We start from the raw sequence: 17,342 nt of genomic DNA, 5'->3' as shown, positions 1-17,342 counted from the left end.
TCTAGGGTTTCTGAGTCAAGGTGGCTGGTAAGGAGGCTAGGGTATAGGACATAATGTGGTATTTATATGGCTTAAACCCTAAAAATTAGGGGTTTTGATTTTGCTCGCGTACGTTACACGTACGCACCTCCACGCCCCTCATCTAATGCTACTACTATGCCATGCGTACGCCAAGATTACGCCCATCATATGTCTTCAGGTGGCCCACTCACAAACGACCCAAATCAAAAAGGCCCAACTCAATTAGTCCATCATTACTCTCATAGCCCAACAATTAATTAGTAAAATGATGTAACACACGTGTTTCTAGGCTAGGTATTATTGATGATGTAAAAGTCTAGGTCAACCTTTGTAACTTGTTTTGAAGTAATAAAGATGTATTATTTGAGTATTATGTGCTTATACTTAATTATTATGATTTAATAAATTAAGGATAAAAATAAGCGTAAAAAATAAATATTAGATAAACCCGATATCTATGAAGGAAGATGTAGGGGTGGAAACAAGGGTTCTGGAAATATAAAGAATGCAGAAATCCGAGTTATAATGAAGAAGTTATGACCTGCCGAAGTTTCACAACAGAACCGGCACGATGCTATGTGACGTAAAAAGTGAATTTACGATAAAGTTCTTTTTAGCCTTAGCGGTCTAAATGAAAGTTGTAGTATACATTAAAACGAGAGCGTGCAAAAAAAGAATGTCCAAATCTGACTTCATATGAGGAAGTTATGAATTTTTTAAGATTTGGTATAACAGTATGTATGTATGCTCAACAGTAAAAAGACAAACAAAACGGACGTCGGATGAAGAAGTTATGAATTTTTAACAGACTTTTCTTGTCCCAACCTGCTAAAATATAAATTTAAAATAAATTCAGAATTAGCCAATGAAGTCTAAATGAAAGTTGTAGATCATAACTTCACCTATGTGTGGATATAAAGAACGTCACAAATGGAGTACATATGCAAAAGATATGAATTTTTGAAGTTTCAGGCACAAACTTCGAAGCTGGAAGAACGCCTAGTGTACCAAGAGGTACGCTTCAGGTATATATGTATGCTTAACGTACGAGATATCTACGCCCAACGTACTATTGTGTTCATGGTTCGAAATTGGCCACGTAGCCCTACTCCATGGCATGGTGCACACGTGTTCATAGCCTTGACGCATCCGAGATGATCCCTTTATACGCCCAGCGTACACGATGTACATCCAGCGTAGTGGATGGTAAAGAATTACACCCCGTGTACCATGATATTACGCCCAACGTAATGGGTGGTGAAGAAGTACGCCCCGCGTACAAGGAAATTTACGCCTAACATAACTCGAAGGTTCAGCCACTATAAATAGAACGCAAGGCCATCCGATTTTAGTTTACAATTTTACATCCTCTCACCTTATACTTTCTTGTATGTTGCAAAAAATACCCAAAACCCTAAAATACCATCCTAGTATCATAAGCAAGTCCCGAAGCACCAAAGACCCTGAGAAAAAGAGTTTTCGAGTCGAAACTATGCCCACGTGAAGCCCAGTTTTTTAGAAAACATCCCGGTTTTATCAGAAACAATTGTTTTAAGAGACGAAGTGTTACTCAATTATCTTCAAATCAAGTGAGCGTGTGTTCAATTTCATCTTACCATAGATTTTCTATAAAATACGTGCTATGTGTATATATATTGTTTTTTATTTGAAATGGATGTTGAATGAATGTTTTATACATGTTTTAAACTGTATATGTAATTTTATCTACAAATATGTTGGGTAAAACATGGGTAGATGAAATAGATGATCTGTGCTAAAATGATGAGAGGCCTCGATTTTTTTTGTTGTAGTCATCTAGTGGTGTATCGATGACGACCATGGACCTTCCTAGACAGTCCAGTGGAGCACTAGCGGACTCGTAACCTGTAGGTGTTGGTGAACTATATGTTCACTGGTGTACTCCATCCCCCTCATGATTGCCTTACGTACATATGTGACTGAGGAATCCCTTTAGTAGTAAAGTCCATCCAGATGATGATCCTTAGGCTAGGTCCCTTGTAATAGGTGTTTAGGGACGTAAAGTGAGGATAACGGGAATAGGTAATCATGAATATTGTTGGTTGATGAAATTAATAAATTTATTTATTGTGGGTTGAAAACCCTATATGCTCACCAGGCTCCCAAGCCTGACCCACTCAACTTTCTATATTACAGGTAGTGGACCCAGAGCATAGTTGGATGATGACAAGGGATTTTTGGATTATAGGCCCTTAGATGTAAATATCTGTTGTGAGGTCTATAATATGATGTTTATGCTTTTGGTCTGTATCGATGTGGACATCCTGAGTTTTGTAATGAAATGAAGAATACATTTCTTTAAGAAATGCTTTGATATATTTTTATCATATTTTGTTTTGGGACAAATTTCGCATATTTTATTGGAGAGATTACTCTAATTTTATTTTAAAAACATAAACTAAATCGGTTTTTTCTGGCCGAGAAATTGGGGATGTCACAAATGAATAATTAGCATTAGCTCAAATCACGGTTGTTACAATCCAAGCCCAACACATTTTTCCAAATGTTAACTTGGTTAAAAAGTCAGCGATCAACAACCAACTACGCCGTGGCTTGCCCTTGGTCGCATCGTGGTCAAGTCGCGATAAAATAGTTGTGAGACTCCCTCTTCTACCGCGACGTGGTCAGTCCATAACCATGTAGTGGTTTCTCTAGCAGAACCCTTAACTCATTGAGAACTTAATCTCTACATACCAAGGCCATCATCAATAGATTTGATTCTCTTTAGTGACTTAATAGATAAAGTTACCAAAGTTATCCATTTAAAGGCTAGATCTAATCAAATATTTAATTACTAAATTAATATAGGTAATAAAAGCTTATAATTACTTGCATGGTTGAATAGAATAGAAGGAAACACAATTTCTTCTTCCGTAGGTCTAAAAACACACACATTTGTCATCCAAAGTTCTGGAGTTGCTCAAACTCCAAGAACTTAAGGTTAAAATGACCAAAAACTCATATAGTTCTTGGATCTAATTAAAAATACGAATTAAACACCAAACTTGACACTCATATTGCTCTTGAAGGAAAAGGAAGGTAGAAAGTTTAGTAAAACCAATTTCTCCAAGCTCCACTAGTCATCCTTGTTTATTAAAATCTCATTCCAAGCTTGAAAACACACCAATCATGCCAAAAGGGGATTGGATTTCATTGGGGAGAAGGAGGCTGAAGAAATGAGCAAGCCCTAATCCTTATATTCCTTAATTGGGGCTCAAGGCCCAAGACCTAGGGTTTTAGGCTGTGGCGGCCAACACATCGTGATGAGACATAAACCACGCCGCTAATAACATACGTGGCCAACAGGCCATGCCACGATACCCGAACTCCTGCACTGCTATCAAATGTTTTTTCCCAAATACTTATTCTCAAAATCTCAAAGGCCCCGTTTGATATGTGTCTGACCGAGTCGGGTCAGACGTTTTTAGACATTTTTGGCTGGCTCGGTCAGCAAAATGTGTTTGGTAATCCAACTTTGGGCAGCTGACTCGGAAAGAAACATATGATTCGGATAGAAGGGGGAAAATAGTTGACTGTGAAAGGGAGATATGATTTCCATCTTTATCCTTGCCTTACCGTTCTCTTTCAATGCCTCCATCTGTGACATCCCCAAAATCTCGGCCAGAAAAGACCGATTTCATTTATGCTTTCTAAACATTTTCAGAGTAAATCCGTTTGATTTTAAAAGAGATGCGGAATTTGTTCCCAAAAACAAAACATGATAAAATAGATATTTATCAAAACATTTCATATAGAAATATGATTTCATTTCATAATCAAAAGTCGGGATGTCATGTTCCGATATAGATCATAAAGCATAAACGATAACATTACAAGTCGTTCAACAAATATACACATATACAGACTTGTAAACAAAACAACTTGATGATTCGCCCATCTTAAGCTCTTGCGCCACTTCCTGTAATACAAATCAACTGAGTGGGTCAGGCTTGGGAGCCTGGTGAGCATATAGGGTTTTCAAACCCACAATAATTATAATTAATTACAACAATCAACAATAAACCCGATTACCCATTCCCGTTATCCTCACCTTACGTTCCTAAAAATAACGTCTATTATAAGGAACTTATTTCAGGATTTTCATCGGGACGGACATTACTGCAGAGGGGCTTCCTCAACAATAAGTGTCCTAAAGGCAACCATGTGGGGGATAGAGTACACCGGTGAACACGTCGTTCACAACACCTACAGGTAATGAGCCTGCTAGTGTTCCACAGGACAATCTAGAATAGTCCGTGGTCGTCATCCATACTCTGCTGAATGACTAGAATAACACCAATAACACCGAGGCCTCTCATCTGTTTATTACACACCAATTATCTACCCATGTTCTACCCAACATATTAGTAGATAAAAATATACATTTTTACACACTGTTTAAAAACCTGTATAGCATGCTTTAATCAATACATATTCCACATAACAGATGAGGCATACACACATAACACGTATTTCATAGAGAATATATCAGATCTATGAGATAGAAGAGAGTGAATATACATTCACACATATAACCACAAAATATTTACACGTTGCACGTATTTTATATTAAATACTTCATAATATTGCGTTGGAAAGAAAATAACTACACACTCACATCCCGTATTCTTAAATACGTTTAAAAATTACTTGTATAATATCGCGTATTGAAAAGGGACTATACACTCACTTGATCAGAAGATGATCCGACAGCACTACGGCTTATAGAAGTAGTATACTTCGATAGATCTGGAAGATCTTCACAAAAACCGGGTTCCTCGCGGGCAGGGCTTCGGCTCGGGAATAACGCTCTTCGGGATCCTCGGGGCTTCGGATCTTGCTTCGGGGCTCGGGAATGATACCGGGGCTTCGGGATATGATTGGCACGCAAATCGAGGCAAAACTTAGAGAGAGGGAAGAGTTTGAACAAGAGAAAATGGCTGATTTCGAGTTCTATTTATAGGCTGAGGGTCTGGGATTACGCGGGGAGTAATCTCAAATTACGCAGGGCGTACTCAGTACGCGGGGCGTACTTTGACGTCACTGCGTGCGTCGACTGGTGGCACTCGAGTATTGGTCAGACAAGTTGCATCCGACTGAGTACGCGGGGTGTACTCAATTACACAGGGCGTAATTGACTCGTCGAACTTCTAAATTACGTAACTTTCGCATACGAGCTCCGTTTTCGACGTTCTTTATATCCACGCGAAGGTCAGACCATACTCTACAACTTTCATTTAGACTCCGTCGGCTAATTTTGACTTTTATTTTTATTATTTAACTTTAGAAGGCCGGGACAGAAAAACTTCGTTATAAATTCATAACTTCTTCGTCTGACGTCCGTTCTCGCCTAACTTTTCATCGTTTCGCTACTAACAACGAGATCTTCGATTCTCATTTAGATTGTTTCGGCTAAAAACCGCTCGATCTCAAATCGAGTATTTGGGCTGCATACTGCTAAGTCAAAACTTAGAAAAATCATAACTTCCTCATACGAAGTCAGATTTGGGCGTTCCTTTTATGCACGCTCTCGGTTTAACAAAATCTACGACTTTCGTTTAGATCGCTAAGGCTAAATATCGCTCTATCTTAAATTCATATTTTACGTCACTCGAAGTCGTGCCGGTTCTGTCGCGAAACTTTGACAGGTCATAACTTCTTCGTTATAACTCGGATTTTGGCATTCCTTATATCTCCGGAATCCTTGTTTCAACCACTACAACTTTATGCAAAGATATCGGGCTTATCTCACACTTTAATTTTGACGCTTATTTTATTCTTAATTCATTAAATTATAATAATTAAGAAAATAAACACATAAATCACATAATTCACATAATTCACAAATAATACATTTTTATTATTTCAAATTGGGGTTACAATGGTTAACCTAAACTATTACATTGCTAAAAAAAATGGCAATCCCAGAAACACGGGCGTTACACCATCCTCATTCTTTTCCTTCTTGCAACACCTCCATAGCCACACATCAACCAACAAACATCGACAACATCTGGATTCTAGTGAATTCTCTATCCCTCACCAAAAAATGTCATCCACCTTTTCTTGGAATTGAAATTGAAAGTGTGACAGGAAGTCAGGAAAAGAAAGAAGAGAAATTGTAATCAGAAATCGTCGGCGTTGTGACATCAGGCATCGCCCCATGATGGTCATGATTTCATGGCCTCACCTCAGTATCGCCTACCATCAATTTCATCGGCCTTTCTTTAGGTGTTTTAAAAATTCTCTATATTTTTGTTAATTTAGACTCTTGTACTGTATTTTTATTTAATCCGATTATCTTCTTTCGTTGTTGTAATTGATCACAAGTTTTGTCTTATTTCGTTGCTATAGTTCCTGATCTTTTGATGGTGTTATTGTCGACTCACTCAATTTGTATCAGTCAATATCAAAATTAGTCTAAATAATGATCTCTATTAATTGGGTATGGTCTTATTGCTACTCTTAGATAACTCTATCCTTGAACTAGTGAATTTGTTTGAAAATCGTTAGGTATTTGTTTTATTGAACTAATTTATGAATTATTTCTTGTTTCGTCTAATTTTTTATAATTCTTGAAGGGTGAAAAGTTTACTTTGTTGGTTATATCCTTATATGCTCAATTAAGTTGTCGATTTTGTGTAATTGAGTTCTATGAAACACCCTTTTCAGTATGTTCTTTTTCTTTGTGAGAAGCTGATTTGGGTTCTTAATTTCGATGAGCTTTTGCTTATGTTTTCCATAAATTGTAATTGCCATTAAATGTTTCTTTTATGTCATAACCCTCACACATTCAATGCTTTGATACTACATTATCACCACCTGATGAGTTTATTTAATTTGGAACATGAGGCTTTAATTGAAGGTTATTCGATCAATAAAGCTTCTATAGGGTTATACGTTTAAGTTAAGATATACTAGTATGATAATTTGTAGTATGTTTTTATAATTGTTTAACAACTTCATCCACTAGAGCTCTAGGGTAAACTAGTCATTTTGCATAAGTCATCACATTCAATCAGATGTACAATCAAACAGTATAATTTTATAACTAGGTGTATGACCTATGTATTACATAGGTTAACTAAAAAAAATTAAATATAAAGGTTCAAATATTTAAGAACTTTGGATTTATAAGAAAATAAGAAAAATAATAAATTATTAAATTTGATTTTTTTATCTCTTAAATTTAAATAAATAAACAAAATAAACTAATAAGTTTTAATTTGATAATTATGAAATACAAGGTAAGTCAATTAATGAAATTGATATTCATTTATTACTACATTTATTGTAATTATTAATTAAAGTATCATATGAAATTTATTAAATTAGAAAAAACTCATAAAATAAAATGTGGAAAATAAAAAAGTTAAAAATTGATGTAATAAGATTTAAATGAGATAAAGAAAATGAATAAAGGCCATATTATTTATAGTTGAAGATTGAATGTTTAAAATTAAAAATTAAAAAAAAAGTGTTATATTTTTGAAATTTGGTATTTTTTGAAAAGAACGTAATTTTTGAAAAAATGAATTTGAATAATAAATAGGTAAAAGAAATGCAAAGCTTCTCTCTCATGGGGAAACGATCGCCGGGTTGCCGGGCTCATGGGTCAGTGTTCGCCGAGCATGCCAAGGTTGTTGCCGAGACCGGTCCGAGGAGTAGGGGTGCAAACGAGCCCAGCCGAGCCCGAGCCTGTCCAGGCTCGACTCGGGTTCGTTTAAGTTATACGAGGCTCGAGCTCAAGCTCGGCTCTAATCGAGCTTTCTTTTACTGAGCTCAACTCGAGCTTGTAAAGAATTATACACGCCCGATCAGGCTCAGGCTCGGCTCGTTTTTTGTTTGATGTGCCTAAATAAGCTTAAGCTCGGATCAAGCTCGTTAAGAAACCCGTTTACTAATACCTGGAATCCATAATTTCCCTTTATTTTAATATATGAAAATAATAATAAATTATATTATATAAATGCTCGTTTAGGCTCGCGAGCCTAATCGAGCTTAGTGACATAGGCTCGAGCTTGAACTCGTTTAATAAACGAACTTAATATTAAGCTCAAGCTCGGCTCGGGCTCGTTTAAAACCGGTTTCTAGTCGAGCTTTTAACGAGCCGATCTCGAGTAGCTTGGCTTGTTTGCACCCCTACTGAGGAGCGCCTTAGTGTTCAAATAGCAAAATCATCTAACTTCCTATTTGTAACAAAAATTATAGACGATTCCTATTCATAGCAAAAAATTACGCAATCGAACATCAAACCACTATCGCAAAACTAACGGCTAACTAATTTAACTAGGTTAGATTCATCATATAACCAAATCAAATAAACCCACCTAATATTTATCCCAACATAACCAAACAAAACAAAGCAAAAAAACAAGCAGTTAATCATACACACGAATTCCATAGCGTATATGCAACAACAGTTTTAGCAAATAAATTATTCGAGTCAACTAAACAGAAAAACAAATTGAACTAAAATTATATATAAATAGCCCTGATGTTGATGTCGCGTTAATGTTTCTGTTTCTGTTTCTGCTTTGATTTTTAACATCTCTCGTTTCACTTATTTATTCATCGTCAGGGACGAACGCAGGAATTGACAGTAGGTGTTGCCGAATTTTTTTTTTCTAGTCAAACATAATATAAAACCAAAAACTAATTCATTATGTCTAATACAAATAAGCGATCTATTACACAAAAGTTAAAAACATAACAACAATCTATAATCTATTACAATTTAAATTTGTCCTCTTCGTGCGGACATCTTTTGAAACCGTTCCATTACCTTTTCATTCTCAACTTTCACAAGTGCTTCGGTCTCAACATAGCAAAGCAACGCATCGTTCAAAAACTCATCGCCAATCTTGTTGCGCAAGTCGGTCTTCAGGAGCTTCATCTTCGAAAAACATCTTTCTACACTAGCAGTTGCTACGGGTAATATCAAAGCTAACTTTAAAAGCTTATAAACCAAAGGATAAGACCGATGTTTCCCCGTACTAACCATCAAACGAGAAAGCTCGGAAATTCCTTTCAAAGTGGTAAAACGCTCATCTTTGATGGAAAAGTGATAAAATATCTCAAGTTGTCCTTCAAGATCTATCAAATCCGAATCATCAAAGTCATACTTGTACAACTTAGCCAAGTTCAACAACTTTGATTTGTCAAATTGTGAAAATGAATCAAAAGGGCTCAAAGCACCCATGTATTCTAGTAATTGGGTGCTTGTTTCACTAAATCGATCCCGATATCCTGTCAGTTGCATATCTACCACCGTGTTGAAGATTTCAAACTCGAAGTGAAATCTATTGGTCTTTGTGGTCGTACAGTTTCTCGAACCAATATAAAAATCCTGCATTTCCAGAGTAGCAATATTGTGTGTTTGACAAAAAGAGGATACCTTTAGCAAAATGGTAGCAAACCCCGTGTCTCTTAAAGATTGCAATGCGTCTATTGTCCCTCTAACCATCGAAGTCGCTTCTAAAATGTCTAGATCTTTTTTTTGAAGTTGCTTTGATAATATACCCGTGAGGTGTAAAATGTCATACATCATATACAAGTAAAACACGAACTCATAAGATTGAAAATATGCTAAAATTCCGGACGCTTGTTTGCGGTTTGCCAATGACCCTCCATCCACTTTCACAAATTCTAAAACCACAAGAACATCCGCAAACAACTTCATCAGACTTGTGAGTGTGTTGAAATGTGAACCCCATCTTGTATCTCCCGCCCGAACAAGTGTAGTCTCTTGATTTAATCCTCTTCCCGTTTCAAGTTCACCACTACATAAGCGTTTTTGCACCCTTTGTCTTGCTTGTTCCCGTAGCAAGTCTTTTCTTTTACACGAGGCACAGACAACATTAACCACCAACGAAATTTGCTCAAAAAAGTCACTAACACCATCATGCTTCTTTGCTACAGCTACAACCACCAATTGAAGTTGTTGTGCAAAGCAATGTATATAAAAAGCTGTGTTATTCTCTTGTAATATCAAATATTTCAAACCATTGAATTCCCTCGTATATTGCTAGTCCCATCATAACCTTGTCCTCTTATCTATTAAAAAAATTGAAAAATATATAAATAATATAACACAAAGCTAATTAAATTAAATTGAATTAACAAAAAAGTAAAGAATAAATTACCTGACTAAAACTCAACTTATTACTTGTAAGTACTTCATTTAAGGCGTTTTTGAGTGTCAAAGAGGATGTATCATTCACGTGCACAACTCCAATGAGTCTTTCTTTCACAAAGCCAAGACTATCAACATATCGCAAAACAATAGCCATTTGTTCCTTTTTTGAGACATCGCTAGATTCATCAACCAATAAAGCGCATACATCTTGACCAATCTCTTGACGTATACTCAAAAGTACTTCTTGTGCAAAACATTGCACAAGTTCTGTTTGGATTTTAGGGCAAATAAGTTGATTGTTCTTAGGAGCATTTTCTAAAGTATTGTTGAAAGTATCTTCACTAGTCTCTCAAATGGCTTTTGACACTTCAATGTAAAGCCCTCTATTTTCCGAGTTAATTGACTCGTCATTACCACGAAACGGTAAACCGGTCTTCAATTAAAGTCTAACAACAATAATAGAAACACGTAATCGCGCTTTATATTTATGGCCCTGCGCTTTGGTTTGCCTCCTCAAGACTATATTAATAGCTTGTTTTTCTCTCAATAAAAAGTCACACTTTTCTCTTGCTTTGTTGTGAAAACTATCAACATTACCCACATGAGTCCGAAATGCATTTTTTTTTTTATTCCAAGTATCAAAACCTTAGGAAACAAATGCATCTCTCCCTCATTTTTGTCCCATGAGGTCTCCACATACATAACAATATAAACAATATGCTTTTTTATTTTTCACACTATATTCCAACCAATCAAAATCGTTAAGCCATGAAGGAACGAAGCTTCTTAATCTATCACCTATTTTCTTTTTTGGAAACTTATGTAGCCTTATTTGACAAGGTCCTTGAAGCAAATATGCCCTTCTTACATCATCTCTTATATTTGAGGCATAACTTGTAATCATTGGCCTATCCGTCGGGTCCTTTGGAAGATCTTTCAAATCAACACCATCATTAGTTTCATTAGAGCATGGTGTTTGTGGAATTGCATTAGACACCGAATGAATTGATTGGTTGTTGATTGGTGTTTGGAAAGATCCTTCACCACTTTCATTAATATTAGGTCTTGGTCTTTTGGTTAGAGAACCACCAAGGGTAACCTACAATTCAACATTAAGCTAAATAACTAATAATTTCACCAAATCATCCAATAACTTCAATCAAAAGTCAAAACATAGATATTACACCAAATCAAAATTGAATTTCAATAAAGACAATATGACATAGCAATTTTATTTCACCAAATCAATCAATAAGTCAATAACATCAATGAAAATATAGCAATTTCATCAATTCAAGATAAAAACATAGCAATTTCAACCTAAACAAATTGGTAAAATTTCACCAAATCAATCAATAAGTCAATAACATCAATAAAAACATAGCAATTTCACCAATTCAAGATAAAAACATAGCAATTTCAACCTAAACAAATTGGTAAAATTTCACCAAATCAATCAATAAGTCAATAACATCAATGAAAGCATAGCAATTTCACAAATTCAAGATAAAAACATAGCAATTTCACAAATTCAAGATAAAAACATAGCAATTTCAACCTAAACAAATTGGTAAAATTTCAATTTTCAAACACTTACTTGTTTCATTCTTAGCTAGGGCTTGGTCACTTGGAGTCGAATTGAACAATTGGGAATCGATTTTTGCTACTCAATCAACAAGATACTCAAGAAATTAAAAGGAATTAGCAATGGAAGCATCAAGTACCAAGCAAGTCTTCGTGAGGGCTGAGGTGTGCGTTACAGTCGAAGTCTCGAAGTCGACTTCACTGTGTCGATGACTTTTTTTTCTTTTTTTTTTTTGCTTTCTGTTTTGCTACTCATCGGCCGCAAGTTTTTTTGCCGTTCTCCCAATTGGATCAAAAGATCCAATTATCCAAATGAGCTTTGGGCTACACTACTTTTTTTTGGGCTAAAATTAATAGGTTTTTTGGACTACTAATTGATAAGTCTAAGTTATAAATATATTTTTGGGCTTAGTTGATCCAATTGGGTGGCAAATTTTTTTTCGTAGTTGCCAATATATAAAAAAAAAAATTTGAAAAAATTTACACTGCATATACGAAAACTAGGTGTTGTCGGTGCTATACCGGGCACCACTACAAAACCTTCCCTGTTCATCGTCATATATATATATATATATATATATATATATATATATATATATATATATATATATATATATATATATATATATATATATATATATATATATATGGGTGTGTGGGGCCGTGGTGGCTGGAATATGTTCAAGAAAAGGGAATGGCCGGTGGCATGTGTACAGTGTAGAGGTGATATTGGTCAAGAACGGTGGCTGCAGTTGTAGGGTTATCTTTTGAAGGGTTTCTTCCGTAGACTCCCTTAGATGCTCACGTAAATAACAAATTATATAGAGCATAATTACACAATTTAAGCTTGAATTTTCAGCATGGTGCAACTTTAGTCCTCAACATTGCATTGATTTTTGGATTTTATTTCATTCAGCGAACTGACCTTCATTTCCACGCCGATTTTAAATTAAAAAACCGAATTTACAAAAACTCAAAGCACAAAACCTGTAGATAATTGTAGTTAATTTCCAGAATATCTTGAATCAGCTAAATCGGAGTCCCGATGATTCGGATCCGATGAAATCACCGATACATAGTCAATCTGTAAATATCTTTCTTGCACTTTTATTTGATCGTTTTGAATTTATCTTTTTTTGAATCTGCCAATTCCATCTCCAAACTATTTAGACATCATAATATGAGTCCAAGTCCTAATAAAACCCATAGAATAGACGGTGGATACCTAAGAAGCTTAGAGAATCTTGTATACACAACTTAAAATCTGTTATTTTCTTTGAGAGTTTTGAACTTCATAAAAGAAAACTCAACGCCCACCAAAAGCCGTAGACTATGTGGGGAACTCATGAAATACAAGTCATTTGCAATAACAAGTAAAATAAAACTGCCAATATAAAATGAGAAGCACAAGATACTATATGCTACATGGACGTGTTATGCAATATATATGAAAAATAAGAGCTGTAAGCGAAAACTTGATTACAGTTTGGCAACTTGCCTATGACTTGTCGGATGTAATGAATGTATAACTCGGTCCTAAAATGTTGGCAGATCAATGTCCATCTTAAATAAAGGGGTTGGCTAAAAAAACATTACATATTGTAATATGAACACCCTAATTAATTTTTTAAATATTTTAATTGGAAATCACACCACCTATTGAAATCATTAATAATAAACTCAATTAAAAAAAATATTAAAATGTAATGATAGTATATACAATGATAGATTAACTCGATCGTGTCCACTTTTCAAAACTATTTGAATATTTTTTAGAGTAAATTACATAAATGGTCCTTGTGCTTTGGTTTGATTTTCATTTTTCTTTTCTAATTTAAAAATTAATAGCTTCCATCTTTATAGTCTATGAATATTATACTTTTAGTCTTCGTTTCTTATAAAAACATTAACTTATTCTTTCTTTTTCATTTTTATTTTCTTTTAACTATTTATTCTTATTATTATTATTATATAACAATTTATTTGTTCTTTATTCTAACAGAGTTTGTATAGATTTCATATTATATTTTTTATTTTTCCAAATATTATATATATATATATATATATATATATATATATATATATATATATATATATATATATATATATATAAAGAGAGAGAGAGGTTCAGGTTATATAAAAAACAAAAAACTCTAAAAACCCCCTAAATATCATAAAAATACATAAAAAAAATACTTAGAGATCACAAATATTTTTTTTAACTTTATATTCTTTAAAACCACACATTTTTATATAAATTTGTTGAAATTTTTTTGAAAAAAAAAACATATAAAATAAAAATAAATAAAAATTAATAATAAAATAATAAATAAAAATCGATTTTTTAATTTTTTTCAGCTAATTTATAAAAAAAGTGTGATTTTTAAGAATATAAAGTCAAAAAAAAAAAGATTTGTGATCTCTAAAACTTTTTTATGCATTTTTATTATTTTTAGGGTTTTTTTTTTTGTTTTCTATTTAACCTTTCCTCTCTCTCTCTCTCTCTCTCTCTATATATATATATATATATATATATATATATATATATACACACACACACACACACATTAGAAAAATGGTCCTTATGATTTGTCAAAAGTCACAAAGTCACTCCTAGATAATTTTTTTGATGAATATAGTGTATGTGGTTTCCGAAACTTGCATGAATAACCCTTTTTGCTAATGTTGTATTATACATAATTTGATTTTAATTAATAATTTTCATTCGTTAACCTTAAAAAACTATTTTTACATGTTTATTTTTATATATTTGTTGTTATAATTCAAGGTGGTTAACATTTTCTTTCGTAATTTTTTTTGTTAATTACATGGTTTTTTTTATAAACTTTTCGGTTTACATTCGAGTTTGTTTACGTTTCGAACAATATAAAAATAACGATCACAAACAATTAAACGAACAATAAAAAATATAATATGATATGTTTTCACAATTATAACAAATAAAATTATTATTTTCTTTTACCACCGTTTTGTCAAACACTATCTTATTTTAATTTTATTAATTATCAGAGACATCAACTACATGAATATATTCAATTATTATGTGGTGCATTCGGTGGAATATATGTATTAAGTTGAGCATTCCTTATGGTCTTATTAAGTTAATTAAATGTATAATTAAATGATTCCATAAAGTTTTGGTTTACATTTAACCACCTAGTATTTTAAAAGTATAAAATACACCCTTATACTATATGTAACATTAAAAGTCTAATATTATATATATGTATGAGTAATGAGTCAATCTTACCGTTAGTAGGCCTCATTCACGAAGCTGGTCTATAAGGGGTGTTTAAGGAAATTACCTATAAAATGGCGATTGAATGGGTATCCACTCTTATCCACCGCACTCTTGACTAGTGGAGGGTCGTTAGCCAAATAGGTAGGATAGGACACAACCTTCTATTATAAGTATAATGAAGAAAAAGTAATTTAATGCCTTGACAAATTCCCAAATCATAGTTACTTTAGGCAAAATGTGAAATTGTATGCTAATCCAAGGAATTACACTTCATACCCTTGTCAAACGTTAGTGGAGAGTACGTGTTTAACCGGTACACTAATTTGGGGTTAACATTGGTAGTGAAGGGTGACTCGATGTTTATCATAGATCAATGGAGTGTGTGTGGCTAACCGACACATTGATTAGGTGATAGTAACATTGAGTGCACCATGTTGATTCGCATGGTTATTCACACCTTGTTTGTGATCCTCGGCATCCCAGTCCCAAACTTGAAAGACATAATCGAGATTAAACATGCCATTGAAAAGTTCAATGAATCTCAAAAGATCTAGGAGTTTTAATTCATTTAGAACTTAAACTTCATTTTCGTTTTTCATGGTGGAAATTGGTAAATCGTCATTTACCTACCTTCAAATATTCTGCAACTAGATTACGACATCCCTCTTCTAGGTTGTAGAGTATTGTGTTGGATCCTAGCCTTGATGTTTCATTTGGGTGTTACATCAAGGATTCTTATCAACTGACTTGAATTTTCTTCCGTTTTGTAGATGTCTAACAACTATGGTCTTCCTGAACCCTTTGAAGATGATGTTCCACGATACGATCGAGGAACAAGAGATCATGCTTCACTTCCTCCACCTCCTCCAATTGTTCTCCCTGACCCACAAGTTCAAAGGCTTGAAAAGTTCAAGCTCACTCAATCCCTATTGGCAAGTAAGCACGAAGATGGAAAGTCTGTGTGTGCACACGTCTTAGAGATGAAGTCACAAATTGACAGGTTGGGTATGATGGGTGTTGTTGTTAGATATAGTGTCTAAGTCCATAACTTTATTTGGTATGAACTTGACCCGACCCGGCATGGTCCATTTGGTTTGCATGGCATTGCAATACTTGGATAGACTAAATGAGAGAATAAGGCACTTATGATTATTAATATATTATAAGTTCTAATATATTAATAATAGTATTATTTAATTAGTATTTGATCAAGTATTAATCTAGTATTAATTTGGTGATCAAAGTGAGACATCAATTCCTTTATGGTGGATTAATGATCCATGGTTTATAGGTTATGGATGTAACCACTTGGAGCTCCATGGATAGTCCATGGGAGTTACAAACCCATGGGTCATGAGAAATGAAGAGTCATGACAATTATGGGTCTTCATAATGAAACCCTAATTGTGACACCACTATAAAAGGGACCCTTTGGCCAGCAAAATGGGCACCTAGTGTTACTAGAGAGGGCATAACCGATTTTGAGTGCTAGAAGTATTCTCTCAAGTTATTCCTAGTTTTGTGGTGTTGTGTGAAGCATTTGAGGCACAAAATTTGGGGTGCTAAGCTCACAAAGTCTTGAAGGAATCCAAGCAACAACAAGGTATGTATTTCTACTAGTTTTTATGTTTCATGTATTCCCCATGCCATGCTAGTTAGGAAATAACTGTAACACCCCAGATTCCTAGGTATTATTTTATTCTTTTATTTTGGGTATTTGTGAGGAGACTCGGTGAGTTGGAGTCCAAACTCGCCGAGTAGGATCGTGGTTTTGTGCGCAGGTTCGCGACTGGACTCGGCGAGTCCAAAAGTGGACTCGACGAGTCCATGCTGTTTAATGAAACCCTAATTTCAAGGGTTTGAGATCTATTTAAAGGGGCTTATGGCCGTCATTTGCGGCCACCAACCCTAGAGAGAACCCTAAAGAGATTTTAAGCGTTTTAAGAGAGAGAGAGGAGGCCATTTTTGACCTTTGAAGCTTTGTTTGGAAAGGCAAAGAAGATTCTAGCTAAGAGGAGGCAAGGGAGGTGGACATCCTTCGATTTTGAAGCTCAGAGCATCATTTTGGAGGTATATTTTGGCTCCCTTTTCTGTTGTTATGATGAACATGGGGGTTTAGGGTTTCTTGACCCCTTTGTTGGTTAGATTTGATGTCGATTTCGTCCCTATTTGTGATGAGGCTTGAGATGAGATCCATAGAGGTCCAGAGAAGCTTTATTCCTTAAGCTTTATGAGGATTCATGGGAGTTTTGACCTAGAGTTATGAGATATGGGGCTAAAACATCATTTAGGAGCAAA

At 34.5% G+C, this 17,342-nt stretch overlaps 1 protein-coding gene across 1 annotated transcript; it reads right to left on the bottom strand.

Moving 5' to 3' along the window:
* Positions 1-8,729: 8,729 nt before the first annotated feature.
* On the bottom strand, positions 8,730-11,804 carry LOC145066741 (uncharacterized). Its single transcript, XM_079014016.1, has 6 exons — positions 11,796-11,804; positions 10,997-11,297; positions 10,206-10,513; positions 10,104-10,116; positions 8,846-10,029; positions 8,730-8,747 (listed from the first exon to the last, which is right to left on the bottom strand). Exons 1-6 carry the CDS (start codon positions 11,802-11,804, stop codon positions 8,730-8,732), a joined length of 1,833 nt encoding a protein of 610 aa, XP_078870142.1.
* Between the last annotated feature and the right edge of the window lie 5,538 nt (positions 11,805-17,342).

Source organism: Lactuca serriola, chromosome 8, assembly GCF_051521515.1.
Source record: "Lactuca serriola cultivar US96UC23 chromosome 8, Lser_US96UC23_V15, whole genome shotgun sequence".
NCBI lineage: Eukaryota > Viridiplantae > Streptophyta > Magnoliopsida > Asterales > Asteraceae > Lactuca > Lactuca serriola.
The sequence above is the reverse complement of the archived record's forward strand: the minus strand, read 5'-3'. Positions and strand labels throughout refer to the sequence as shown.